Source organism: Lutra lutra, chromosome 10 (genome assembly GCF_902655055.1).
Source record: "Lutra lutra chromosome 10, mLutLut1.2, whole genome shotgun sequence".
In the NCBI taxonomy this organism is placed as follows: Eukaryota; Metazoa; Chordata; class Mammalia; order Carnivora; family Mustelidae; genus Lutra; species Lutra lutra.
The window spans coordinates 38,952,941-38,967,815 of NC_062287.1; the positions used below are offsets into that span (position 1 = coordinate 38,952,941).

A 14,875-nucleotide genomic window follows, 5' to 3' on the forward strand; every position below is an offset into this window, starting at 1 on the left:
AAAAAAAAAAAGACTCAAGAGGGGAAGGGAAAATACAGCAGATAAGGGATATTTGTAATTGTTAGGTTCACAGTCTCATCCCTCGCTTGGACAATCATCTCTTCTGTCATAAATGTTTTGTTCCTGTCCATCCTCAAACCATCAGGGAAGTATGGTCTGGCCTTAAGGATGTCAAAATTGATTTTCAAAATCTCAGATTTAACAGAATTTGAGCCTGCATGAATTCATCTGTCTGTTTAAGCAGGCAGTTCAGTATCTCCCACCGAGACATGTAGGATTCAATTCATGGAACAGCCTGGCAGCCCCCAAGAGATGGGAGACTTTGGTTATTTTCGTCTGAGGCCATGGCTTGTTGACCTATCGGTAAAAGCCACTGAGCTTACCATGCATTTCTTCTCTTTCCTCCATTCCAGAAAAATCCAAGAACATCACCGAGAACACCATCAAAGGGAACTCTTTCCTCACCGTGAGTGCTGGAAAACGTATTACCAAAAATACCAAGAACTTGATAGAGCCATCATCACGTAGCTGGGGCAGTGGCTTGGCCACACAATGCTCTTGGAGCCATTCCAGGGTGACTATGTGAATTTCACATGGTGATAAACACTGCAGAGGGTCAAAAGCCACGCATTATGTTGCAATCTGTGCAACAGCTCTCACCTGCTTCTATGGTATATATGAGTTCTGCATTTTCCCCCTTGTCTTTGTCCAGGGCGGTCACTTGCAGAACAGCTGATCCCAGAGCAGCCGATTCAAACACAGACGCTTCATACAGTGGGCTGGTGAAATAGGGACTGTGATCATTAGCATCTTCCACATTCACAATGACTCGGGCCAAGTTTCTTCGATAAGGAAACTCCTGATCTCTGACCTTTAGGGAAAATACAAGAAGTGGTAGGACTAAAATGTTAAGTTGCAAGGAACTCACGCAGCTATGTCTGTGGCAAACAGAAAATGAGGTAGCTCACAGAAAGTGCTGGATGCAATCCCAGGCACGGGCAGGGCCACGGTAAGTGACGGTGCTACCAGGGGAGGGCACTAATGGTGAGCAGACTGAGTCGCGGCCACACCCATTTCATGATGACTGGCCCGTGGCGTGTGTTCAGCCTATGTTCGTGGGGCTGCCACAGCACTTTCCTCTGAACCACCGCCCACAGCCGCTCCCCTCTCGTGTGTGTATCCAGCTGCTAATGGAATGGTGGATGCATGCTCTTCTGAGAGGGACACTCGAGTGTTCGGTGAGAGAACTCATAAATGCAAAGCAGGCATTGCCCTCCATTCATTCATTCAACAAACATTGATTGTCACCTATGATCTGTCAAGTCCTGGCTTCACTTTGGGGGGTTGAGCAGTGATTCAGATCTGGTCCTTGCCCTCCAGATGCTAACAGGTGGGTTGGGGATAGAAACAAGGAAATGGGTAGGAGGCCGGGTGGTGAGTGCTGGAATGCAGGGAGTCATAAGAAGCAGATAACCGGGCGCTCAGCTTCTTGGAAGAGGTAACAAAAGTAAGTAGAAATGGCCAAACGGTGGTGTGGGCAGCATGTTTCAGGCAAGGACAGCCTCGAAGGCCAAGGCCCAGGACTGAGAGAGAACCCTGATCCCCAGGAAAATGAACCAAACCTTAGTTTCTAAAACGCCAGACCCCTCCTTGTGACTTCACCGAGCCACCTAACTGCTTTAAAGCCTCCCCTGGTTTGCATATGCCAGAAGCTTGCAAATAATCAACCCTTTAACCCTCACTGTGTGATTTTGCTATAATTTTATGTTGCGCTAATCAAATGTGTGCTTTGCGTTTGTTCAATTTTAGACTCCATAACTTCAGAGAGATGTGGAGAAATTAGAAAGCAGACTGAGGAGAGCCATCAAAGTAAAAGGGCTTTTCAGAAATAGTACCTAGAAGGAATGAGCAAAAGGACTAAAATGGCTTAGCACGCAGAAAGGCAGCCTAAAGGACATATTTGCTCTAAATAATCCATTACAGCCATGACGAATGATACAGGGTGACCAAACTGAATTTTGAGTTTGTTAAGGAAAGAATGAACAGAAATGCATTGAGTCATGAGGATGGAGTTAGTCCTTGGCATACGGTTTCTGCCCCTGAATAAAACTCATGCAAAAACAACGGGGTGAGTGTGCTCAGTCCTCCCGCCTGTAGACTGGCCTTCCACACCCAGGGACCAAGCTGACCTCTGTATTTTGGGATTATTGAGACCTAGGTCTGTTCCAGTGGAATGTCCAAGGGTACAGGAGTTTTGTCTCCTTCCCATTCCCGGGGTTTAGAATGGTGCTTGGTACTCAGTAGGTGCTGGAGAAATATCTTGAATGAATGAGAGGGCAGATCTAATCGTTCCTCTGAGTCCCTCTTGCTCCTCCCACCTGGGGTGGGCGGGGGCGGGGGGTGCGGTGTGTGGTTCTCAGCTGGAAACTGCCAAGGGCATGGCTTCCTTCCTCTGGCCCAGGAGTGTTTCCAGACTTGGGGAGAAGGAAGAGTAGTGCTTAGAGGAACATCACTTTCAGCTGCTGGGAAACTGGTAGCATCTTAACGTGTTTTAAAAGCAATCAGTACCCGAGGTTTAGTCTGGGTCTCAAGAAACTTAGGGGGTCTGTTAAGCAGGGGCTGTGCGATTTCCCCCAGGTTTCTTGGGTGGTCAAAGGGACAGATTTTGGTCAATAAACTAGTCAAGGATGTTTCTTATCAATCTCTACTTCTCATTTATGTGAACTAAGAAAATTCCATTTTAAAATTAAAGCAACTTCCACATAATTTGGAGGGCCCATGAACCCAAATTCAGACTTAATGAACACTCTCCGCAGGCTTTGGTATGTTTTGAGATCTGTTTTGGGTGGCGGTATTTATGACTAGATCCAACGCCAGTGCAGTAAGTAATAAATCAGTATGCATATTTTGAGTAAATGATTAACCTTGTTATTAACTTCTCAAGGAACTTCTTTTAAACTTTTCCACAGAATCTTCTGGATGAGAACCAATATCATAGCCTGAAAGATTTACCGAAACATGGCCTGTTCCTTCTCTTCCAAGTCAGCCTGTCAGCAGCCACTGTTGTAGAACTCATCTACTCTTTCAGTCTGGCAAAAATATCTGGTCACTCCAGGAGAGTAGCCATTTTCCTCAGGGAGATAAAAAGGCAGAAACGAAGGTGGCCCTGCTATGAGAAGACCAAATTCACTCCTAATTACAACATTTAAGGGCCCCGTACTTCTGAAGACCAAGGGTGAAAGACTGTGTTAGGAGAGTGCAATAGCAGTGTGGTCCTACCATGATGTTGAGGATATGCTTGTCCTGGGCCTCGTGGTCCAGCCTCTCAGCAGTGTAGAGCACACCAGTGCTAGGGTCAATCCGGAATTTCCTCATGCTGGCCGAGTCGATGCTACTGTGGACAGTGTAGCTCAGTTTGTGCTTCTCGTCTCTATCTGTGGCTTCAATCTGCAAGATCTCTGTATCTGGAAGCACGTCCTCAGAGATTGTGACATCGTAATTCGGCTGAGAGAATTCTGGGCCATTATCATTATTATCCAGCACTTTGATAAATACCTATAGTTAAAAGAAGACAAGAGTGATGGTGAATGCCAATTCACTCATTGCTAATAAAGAGGCCCCCTCCCTTTCTCCTCCCTCCGTGTCCTTGGAGCCCAGCTTCCAGTAGTAACTATCTCAATATGTAGGAAGATCTCATATGAAAACATTCCATAATTAGAGGCTGACAATAAACCAGTAGTTCATATAAGCAGGAACATAAACTATGAGCTAATCAATATTCTCACTATTAATTGAACAGCTGAGACAGGCCCCTGGGAGTGATAAAGCCACAGCACTATCTCAGGCATAATGTAAGAGATCACAAGGTGACCTTAGTCTGGTATGTTTCTATTATCTTAAGTTTTATTATGAGCTCCTTCAAGTGGATGCAACATGGAAACAGTGATGGGATAGGAAGAGTAATAATGAGGCAGAGGAAGGGGAAGCACAAACACAGGTGTGGTTTTCTCAGAGCAATCAGAACTCAACTGCAGGGGCCCCACACAGTGGTTCTTCTTCAAATGGGAGACATCTGGCAAAGAGCATGGTACTAATGATGGTGAAAATATGGCATTCCCATTTCTTTCTTTTTTTTTTTTTAAGAGTTATTTATTTGACAGAAAAAGAAAGAGTGAGTGAGCACAAGCAGGGGGAAAGAGAGAGGGAGAAGCTCCATCCTATGATCCTGGGATCATGACCTGAGCTGAAAGCAGACCCTTTACTGACTGAGCCACCCAGGTGCCCAAGTTTTTTTTTTTTTTTTTTAAGGCATTTTCTTACAAAACATTTCAGGCAGACATAAATAAGTAATAGTAATAAAATAACCAAGTCATAGGTTAATGAACCCTCACATATTCATAGCTCAGCTTTGATGGTGATCAATTTACGGCTAATCTTGTTTTATATATGTACTTATTCATCCCTGTCTGCTCCCCCTTTTAGTTTGAAGCAAATCCCATCCTTTCAATATGTATCTTTAAAAGATAGGAACCCTTACTATTATCACACAAACATATACACACTACCATTACTGCACCTAAGCCAAGAGAACAATAATTTCTTAATATTAAATATTCAGGGTGTTCATATTTCTATAATTTTTAGGGTGTTAGGTATATTTATAAAAAGAAACATATTTTAAAAAATCAGGACACGTAAAATAAGGTCCAAACATTACATTTGGTTGGCATGTCCTTTAATCATCTTTTAATTTATAGGTTCTCCTTCTGTCTCCTTTTATTTCCTTGCAATTTTTATGTTGTTGCTGCTGGTGGTAAACAAACTGTACCATTTTCTCTTTAGGTGTCACAGCCCAAATTTGGCTCATTCTTCCCCTTTGTTTTGTTCTCCATGTCCCTTTGTTTCCTGTATTTCTTACAAACTGCTAGTTTGATCTAGGAGACTTTGTAAGATTCACATTCAATTTCCTTTCTCTTCCTTTTTTTTTTTTTTAACAAAAAAAAAAATCTCTAATGGTTGAGACAGTATATTTCCATCTGGATATATATGACATCTAGTTATCGTCCTTGTTTTGTGGTATTAGCAACCACTGATGATCATTACAGAGATAACATTTATTTATTAAAAATATGAAATGGTAATGTTTTATTCCTCATTTCTTAGGTAGAGTAGTTATAAAAAGAAACTTCTTTCCAATTACGTGGTTTATTCTGAAAGACAATTTATGTAGTAAAGTCATAACTAATATTTCATTCTTTCCCTTTGTTTACTATTTCAAAATAACAAATTGGTTCTCCAACTCATTATTTATTTTTTTTCAAGCATCGGTATGAGTGCATGAATTTAATCACAGAAGATATATTTCTGTCTGTTGCAGGTACTATACTTACTGATGCACGAATGGCCCTTCCTTGGCCCGTGGGAGCCTCTTTAAGTTGGCTCTTGAGATCTTTTGACACAATTCTTAAAGTCTTTGATAGTAGCTTCTTTACTTTCTAATAATTGTTACTGGTGATATTTTCCAGGGTCACCTTGTACGTTTTCTGACCCAGTCTTACATTATCCATTTCTCTGTCCAAAATTCATTGATTTCTTTTTAGTTAGAAAATGGTGCTAGGAATGATCATGGCTATTGGATTTGCTATTGTATTTAGCTTTTTTCAGTGGATGGTCAGCAAAGGTCTTTTGTTGTTAATAATCATTTCATGAGTTCATACTGACACTTCCAATTCAAAATTAGGGTATCGTGTTTTTTACTTAATCTCATTCTTTTTATATTTGTATCCCATGCTGAAACCCCAAGCTAAAATTTCTCATGCTGACTGACATCATCACAATAATTCACTGTTTTATATGAAATACATGCACACAAGCCTCAAATTATAATACAATATTGGTACTGCAATTACATTACAACTATGATTATTCAAAGCGATTTAATATTATTTTTAGTTCTTTTGGTCTTTGAGATTTATCGCACTAGGGATATATAGTCACATTAGTATGTTTAAAGTCACAGAAGAGTTCTTCTTTGTGTAGCTATGCCATCAACATATAGACGTTCATTTGCTTCCATTTACTTTCAAATTTCAAACTTGTTTTAATATTGAATTTTGTTTTACATTATATGTGAAAGTACCAATGTCAAATTTACAAAAACAGTATAAGTAAAGTAGTTTAGCTTCTATCTCTTTCCCCCTCATCCTATTCCCTTCTTTTCTTATAGGTAATGATATTTTTTAAAGATTTATTTATTTATTTGAGAGATAGAGACAGAGAAAGGGTGGGAGGGGGGCAGGAACAGAGGGAGAGAGAATCTCAAGCAGGTTCTGCCCTGAGCCTGGAGCCCCAGCTTGATCTCATGACCCTGAGATCATGACCTGAGCCAAAACCAAGAGTTGGTTGCTTAATTGACTGGCCACCCAGGCCCCCAGCCCCCAGGTGCCCCCGGTGAATGATTTTTAAAAGTTTAATGTTACGTTTTATCCATCTCTTTCACTAATATAAACATACTGTATACATTTCCCCAACCCCTGCCCCCCACATCCCGGGCACACAGACATGCTATGTCACTTAACATCATATCAATGATTCTCAATTGAGGATGACTTTGTCCCTAAGGGGATATGTGGAGACATTTTTCATTGTCCAGCTGGGAGTTGGGGTGTTCCTGGAATCTAATGGATAGGGGGTAGCGATGCTGCTAAACATCCTACAATGTACAGGCTTGTCCCTCGCATCAAAGAACAATCTGACCTGAAACATCAATAGTGTCATTGTTGAGAAACTCTACATTATCGTATTCTACCTTTTTTTTTTTAAAGATTTTATTTATTTATTTGACAGATAGAGATCACAAGTAGACAGAGAGGCAGGCAGAGAAGAGGAGGAAGCAGGCTCCCCGCTGAGCAGAGAGCCCGATGTGCTCGATCCAGGACCCTGGGATCATGACCTGAGCCGAAGAGAGAAGCTTTAACCCACTGAGCCACCCAGGCACCCCTGCATTATTATATTCTAAAGACTAACCCACACCATACAGAGATACTCTTCCAGTGAGTAGGTGGGTCACAGTTTATTCAATCTTTCCTCTATTGATGCTCATGTAAGATGTTTCCAATTTTCACTCTTAGAAAGAATGAGCAAAGAGAAGTCTTGGGCCCGGGTCTTTTTATATTATATTTGGGTCCCTACAATTATGAGTGTTGGATCAAAGGATAAGTGCTTATATAGTTTTGTTAGTTATTTCCATATTCCTCTTCCTGAAAGTTTTATTAATTTGTATTCCCATAGCAATATATAAGAATGGCTGTCTTCCACAGCTTTGCCAACAGAGTACATACTCAAACTTTTGTATTTTTTGCCAATCTGATGGATGAAAAAATAGCATTTCAGTGTACTTGTAATTTGTCTTTCTCTTATTATGAGGATGAGCATCTTTTCATATGTTTAAGAGTCATTTGCATTTCTTTTTCTGTGAAAATTATTTATATCAGCTCATTCTTTTATGGGTTAGATGGCCTTTTACTTCTTTATTTTTGGAAGCATGGTGATATAAATTGCAAATATGTTTTCAATTTTTGTCACTTAACTTCATTTTGCTATGGTGATTTTTTTTTGCGGGGGGCATGCAAAAGCTTTTATTTTTATTTTCATGGAATTGAATACATCAGTCTTTTCCCTTATTGTTTCTGGAAGCTGAGTCATACTTTAGAATATTTTGAACACTTTCAGGTTACAGGTGAATACACTCATTTTTGAAAAAATAGCACTTGCATGTTTCCTTTTCTTACATTCTCTACTCCATTTGGAATTTTTCCTATATTATGTGAGGAATGGATCCAGTTTTATTTTTTCCTCATGGCTTTCCCTTTATTTTAATGCCACTTTTTACAAGACCATCAAATTCCCACTGATTTGAGAGGCTTTTATTGTATGCTAAAGTTACATATGCAAATGGTATATTTCTGGATTTTCTATTGGTTATTTGTCTTTTCATATGTCAATATAAAATATTTCAATTACAAAGGCTTTACAGAATGTCTTTTTTTTTTAAAGATTTTATTTATTTATTTGACAGAGAGAGACCACAAGTAGGCAGATAGGCAGGCAGAGAGAGAGAGGAGAAAGCAGGCTCCCCGCCAAGCAGAGAGCCCGATGCAGGACTTGATCCCAGGACCCTGAGATCATGACCTGAGCTGAAGGCAGAGGCTCAACCCACTTAGCCCTCCAGGCAGGCGCCCCTTTACAGAATGTCTTAACTGGAAAAGTTAGGCCCTTTCTTTGTTCTTTTTAAAGGTTTTCCAGGCTATGCTTGCTTTGTTGTTCTTCAAAATGAATTTTATAATTGACTGGTATAGCACCTGACAAAAAATTGACAGTGTTTTAAATTGCTTTATGGCAAAAGGATAGGTTAACTCTAGGAGAACTGATCCTTTATGATGGAGTCTTCCCATCCAAGGACATAGTTTGTCTTTTTTCATTTATTCCGATCTATGGTTTCATTGTTCAGGGATGTTTTAGTTTTCCTCAAATAGGTTTTTTTTTTTTTTTTTTAAAGAATTATTTATTTATTTAAGAGACCGAGAGCGCATGTGTGCAGGGGGAGGGGCAGAGGAAGAAGAGGAGAGAGAGCCTCTCCAGCCAACAGCACTGTAAGTCATGCCTGAATGAAGCCCATTGAACACACATATTTTCTCTTAAGGCACATTACGTCCTTCTTGCACTTGGGAACACTAGATTGCACTTCAGTACTACATTTTGGGGTCTTTCAAATCATGAGATTACCAACAAAGAACACAAAATGCAAAAAAATGTGGCACTGAATAGACTGCGAACAGGACACCTGTACATAGTATGAGAGCTGAGATAAGATGGCAGAATATTACCTTATTCAATAGCAGGGAAAATATTTTGCTGCTCTGCACATGTCAGGGAATGAACACAAGGGTGCTGAGAACGTTGATTTTGGGATTATAGATAAATTTCAGAGATCATCAATGCATACCCAGCATCTAGCTCAGGGATGGATACTTCACAGGCACTCGATAAATATCATAGTTAAATATTTGGTATCTTGGTACTTGTAGATACCTTAGACATAGATTGAGATACCACAATTTTATCACAAAATCTTTGATACCACAGATTTTATTCTCTTAGGCCATGATCCAGGTGAAATGATGATTATAAAGATGATGATGATCATGATATTAATAGTATAATTTAACAATAACAATGACAACAATAAAACTATTAGACATTGTAGTAATAATAGTAGCAGCAATTAGATCAATGATGATATACTTCCTTTTATTTTTATAGTACTTAAAAAAAAGCTCCTTTATTTTTGTCGAGTTTTCTTGAATTGGGGACCATCTTAATTATTAAAAGCACTGAGGGGTGCCTGGGTGGCTCAGTTGGTTAAGTGTCTGACCCTTGATTTTGGCTGGTTGTGGGATACAGTCCCATGTCTCGCTCTGCGCTGGGCATGGAGCCTGCTTGGGATTCTCTCTCTCCCTCTCCATCTTCCCTTCCCCTGCCTCCAGCTCTTGCATGGGTGTGAAAGGACTCTCCCCAAAACAAAACAAACCAAAACAAAACCACCCAAACTCATATATCCAAAATGCACAAACCCCAGGGAGTCCATGTTGAAGGATTACATTTCTTTTACCTTTTTCTTTATAAATTTTATAACACAGATTGCTTTATCTCATCTATTTGCACTGGCTAATACTTATAGCACAATGTTAAATAGTAGTGAAGACGGTCACCTTCTTGTCTTATTACTGACTAGCAGGAAAACTTTTACCAATTCTCCTTTAAAAGTAATATGCAGGCATTTGGCTGCATTCTACAAAATTATTTACTTTTTAAAATAAAGGTGGTCAGACCATGGATCCCCCTATAAATTTCTGCACGGTCATTCACTTTGGTGCCTATGAGCTTTTCTGAGGAAGAGAAAAGGGCAGTGCTATGACCTCTGTGTCAGTAAGACTTGCCCACAGAGTGAGTCTGACATGGGAACAAGATTTGCCTGGAGTTTATGGTAAAAAAAGGGGGGGGGGGCAAGAAGTGTGCTGTGAGTTTTAGGTATTGTTTCTAATCTTTACTGTATTTGGAAGTCATACTAGATTCTTTGATTGCCAATTCTTCCTTTTAAAAAGTTCAAGTTAACTTAGTCAAGATGCTAAAATATTTGTGTTCACAGAGGCAGTTATATTAATGGAATAAAAAAGCCTTTCCAGCCAGCAAGGCTGCCCTGACCTTCACGAAGTTTCTAAGTTGATGTGCTCCTGAAAAGCTTGCCTCTTTCTGCTTGCTTTGTCTTGAGCCTAATCTACAGTCAGAACAAGTGTTTCTCTGTCAAAGACTTCCTTTTCCTCATTTGCTTTTTATTTCCCACAGTTGGGGCCATTTGTGAGCTCCTGAACTAACAAACAAAGCAAAGTAAACCTCAAAGACGTTGTGCTCAAAATGGTAATTGAAAGGCCTAAAGAAGCACAATGGAATCAAAGTGGGAGGAAACCTGAATGTAGGAAGTCTCTTCAGAGCTGGATTCAATGCTGCTCCCCACAAACACTTTGGGTTTTGCAGGCTCATCGAAGCTAAGTTTGGGTAGATGCCAAGCCTGGCTTTACAAAGACTCATGGAATGAAGTGTCCATGGGGTGTGTTAGAGGGTAAGGCCTCCGTCTTTTATGAGAACCAATTAAGTCTTAAATTACCGAACCTCTGTTGTGCCCCTCTTGGCATTTCAAAACCATACTTAAAATACTCAGTGGTTGTTAGGTCAGAGGTAGTGCCCCTTGTAATCTCCCCAGGTTTACAAGTTTTGTTTTTTGAATGTGTATATAGAAAAAAATATGTCGGTATATGTTTGTTTAACAATGTATCAATCCATATCATATATGTGTCTTAAACTTTATGGTCCCCAGGGTATTAATGGGAAAAATGAGAATCAGAGAAGTCAAAGGGTGTGCCCAAAGTACCAATGGCAAGGCTAGACTTACACTTGGTCATATGGAGTCAAATTTGACACTCATTCCATTATACCATTTCCATATACCCTCAAATTATATACACACTAATTATAAAAGCACTAACATGTATGTGAACAATTACATGTGCAAATATTATATGCTTTGCTATATGGAAATCCTAATTGACACAAGAGATAATTGACATGATCATTGTCATTTGGGGAATATTAATCGTAGGATTATTCTAAATAGAAAGTTCCCCGCTGCCTTTAAAATTGGAATCCATCTTCCAAAATTGATTTACTTGTAAGTTGTTAGGCACAGATGTATGACATACAGTGAACTTTTATCATTACTATTTTTTTTTTAGCAGAAAGTCCCACCTTGAGTGCTGTGAAGTGTGTAAACCTGGCGATTCACAGACCTGTACCCCTGGGGCTAATAAAACATTATATGTTTAAAAAAAAAAAAGTCCCACCTTAGGTTTGGACTGCTGCCTTTTTTTTTTTTTTTAAATCTCTATGTAATTGTACTAGTTCCAGTATTTTCCTAATGTAACTGTATAAGGAGGCTCGTGGCTACTTCCTTTCTCACCTACTAAGAGGGAGATGACACTAAAGAAGAGAAATGAAAAGCTTTGACAACGAAGGTATCCCTTGGGAGTTCCTTCATCTAGGGAATCACGGAGCAGCTTTGGCAAAAGGATTCATTCCTACCCTCACTGGTCTTTAAGCAGGTATAAGGTAGAGGGAAAGGATAAGACAGAGGCTAAGTCTTCAGGACAAAGTCTGCTTTTTGAGGAAGGAGGACAGTTAGGAACTCCCAACACATCCCTTAGAGACAAAAGAATGGAATCCTCACGGCTGTGGAGGGCAAGGCCAACCCAAGGAATGCTAACCAGGTTAACCAAGGCTAACCAAGGCTAACCAGACCTCTCAGCCCCAGTGCATACACTCTTCCGGTAGAAAACCTCTCTGGCTCATTAACTCAATTAACTGCTTTTGTGGAGCTGAAGAACTTTGGAGATTATCGGAAAGAGATTTTTAATCTCAGGTTTGGCTATGGAGCATACAAATACAAGCTGATTTTCATATCTTTATAAATCAAAGCAAGACTTGAATAAGAAAAGCATATTAAAATCACAAAAGCATAAATCACAAGCCCCTGAATCAAATCAATGTAATTTTTATATTATTATTTGGGCATGAATATCTCTGCTGTCTTTCATGAATAACAATGAAAGTCACACACACAGTATCTTATAGCTAACAGGTATATTATTCCAATTTTAAGTTGATGATTAGACTAATAACAGCTGCATATGTCCAGCACATCACAGATCTTGAGGTAGCTCAAAAAATCTTATTTTATTCTGATAATAACCTATGAAATATGGAAGGTGTTATCCCCATTCTACAGAAGAAGCTGAGTCTCACAGAGACAGTACTACATTTCATGAAAACAAAGACAAGAACTGGTTCAGTGCTGACTTGAACTTGGGTCACCTGATTCAAGGTCAGTGCTCCTTCCTTTATACCAGATGCTTCCACTAATGAATCATATATTCTGTATAGAAGTGTAGGGAAAATTTTCTGAAATCTGATTTTGAGAAGGAAAAGATGGGTTTGGACCTCTTTACCTATGTACACCCAGGATAGCCACCCAACCCATCTGTGTGCCAATTTTTCACTAGAAAAGTAAGTGTAGTGATAATACTTGATTTAACTATTCCCAGTAAGAGAGGAAAATAAAACAAGAAAGAAGCTTGGTTAAGTCTCATTGTGCAAAGACCAGGCATTATATATTACTATATATTTCTATCCATGGTCCTTTGGAAGAGCCGTGTTCTGCATTTATTTAAATTTGTTATGAAGATGCAGTAGCTCAGATGGACTTGATAGATGTATGGGGAAAGTTTTTAAAACCCGTAATTTCTCATTCTTGGTAATGTGTGTCCCTGTGGCATATAAACGCATCTGGCTGAGTGGAGGCTCTGAGGAGACTGGGATATTTTGCTCTCTCCCCAGCATGGCTGGCTGGCTATGAGACATCCTACTAGTCACAGGTGGCACTATGTTCCCCATGCAGCAATCGTAACAGGTGTCCCCCTCATAACCAGGAGAGCCAGGTGGGTTTCTCTGGCTAAGTGTTCTAAGGTGGCTACCTTAGAACAGGTAGCAAAGATTTACCCTTGCTTTTGAGAGGTGGCTCAGGGCGGTGGTTGAGAGAGAAGTTTCTGGAATCTAGCTACCTACCTCTGAATCCTGATCTACTCAAGTTACATAAACTTGCTTTGCTCAGTTTCCTTTTCTGCAAAATGAAGATGACAACAGTTTCTTATTTCTAACCTAACAAATGACCACAAACCTGGTTTAAAACAACACCCATTTGTTATCACCTGGCTTGGTTAAGTCAGAAGTTTGAGTACAGTGTGGCTCACTTGTTCATGAGACTCTTACATAGAGTCCCACGAAGCCAAAATGAAGAGGTCAGCGGGGATGTGTTCCCTTCCGGAAGTTTCCGGGGGGTGAGTTAGCTCCAGGCTCATTCAGGTTATTAACCAAATTGAGTTCCTTGAGGTGAGAGGCCCGAGGTTCCCGTTTCCTTGTGGGCTGTCAGCTGGAGCCCCTTTCGGCCCCTCAAGGCTACCTTCATGCCTTGCCATGTTGTCCCCTCCCTACCTGAACTAGTGATGAGGTTTCAAATCATCTCACATTTGGAATCTCTGACATCCCCCTTCGCTGCCTCTCTTCCTATGCCAGCTGGAGAAACTCATCTTATATGCTCATTTAGGACATCTGAATCTTTAGAACTCAAAATCTGCAGAATCTTTTTATATTCTGTACTCACGCTAGGGAATCTCAGTAAGGAAAAGGATGTTTATTTGCCACCAGGAATTGTAGCTCTGAGGCACAAGAATCCTACAAGTTGGGACAAAAGAACAAAAAGGAAGATGAAGGGAGGGTTTTCATGTAGACACAGAGATCCCTGAGGCTCTGATAAAGATGACATTTGTGAAGTGAAATTCTACATGTTGTTTCTGGCTGAATTGAAGCTCTTGTCATAGATGTTTTATGATTCCAAAGGAACAAAGGAGAGAAAAGTTCCCAAAGGAAAAACTGAACAGGTGTTTTGGGCTACAAAACATTGATTTAGGGCGCCTGGGTGGCTCAGTGGGTTAAGCCGCTGCCTTCGGCTCAGGTCATGATCTCAGGGTCCTGGGATCGAGTCCCGCATCGGGCTCTCTGCTCAGCAGGGAGCCTGCTTCCCTTCCTCTCTCTCTGCCTGCCTCTCTGCCTACTTCTGATCTCTGTCAAATAAATAAATAAAATCTTTAAAAAAAAAAACAAAAAAAAACATTGATTTAGTTATATGGTGAAGGGTACTGTTTGATAATGGAATCATGAAGTTGGCCTTGGGTCATGGGCTGGAGTGTGCTTTAGTGATTTCTAAAAGAAATCTAGAATGCCTTTTCTTTACCAAAACATCTTTTTGTAATAATGTCCTTGATACTGAGGGCTTTGACTAATTGAGAGAACTCCTTCTGTCTTTATTGTCAGAGGTGCTGTGGCAAATGTGAGCAGAGGCCTGGATTGACATGGGCTGGACAGGGACTGGGTGGGTGTTCAGGCCCAAACACAGCCTTATGGACAGAGTAATGGTTTTCTGGTGATAATAATGATGACACACAAGTTTATACTTTGGAAATGGTTAGTTCTTACTTCTTGAGACCCTGGAAAAACAGAGAGACTTGGAAGGTTTTGACAAGAAAATCTCTTGCTATCCTTCATTAACCTACTCAGCTTGCCCTTGCCAAAGGAAACCTCCAAGTTCACCCCCATTCTCCCACTTTCCCATCTGCTCTGGAGATATGTATGTTAGTCTGAACTAAAAATC

The 14,875-nt window shown here is 40.2% G+C and overlaps 1 protein-coding gene across 2 annotated transcripts in view; it reads right to left on the bottom strand.

The window, feature by feature from the left end:
• Positions 1–14,875, bottom strand: part of FAT3 (FAT atypical cadherin 3) — a 672,146-nt gene that overhangs the window by 97,751 nt on the left and 559,520 nt on the right. For both annotated transcript variants that reach the window (XM_047692975.1, XM_047692974.1), the window contains exons 8-9: positions 3,280–3,555; positions 661–871 (exon numbers count right to left, since the gene is read on the bottom strand). In XM_047692975.1, coding sequence (XP_047548931.1) covers positions 661–871; positions 3,280–3,555 — 487 coding nt within the window. The remainder of the gene's footprint in view (positions 1–660; positions 872–3,279; positions 3,556–14,875) is intronic.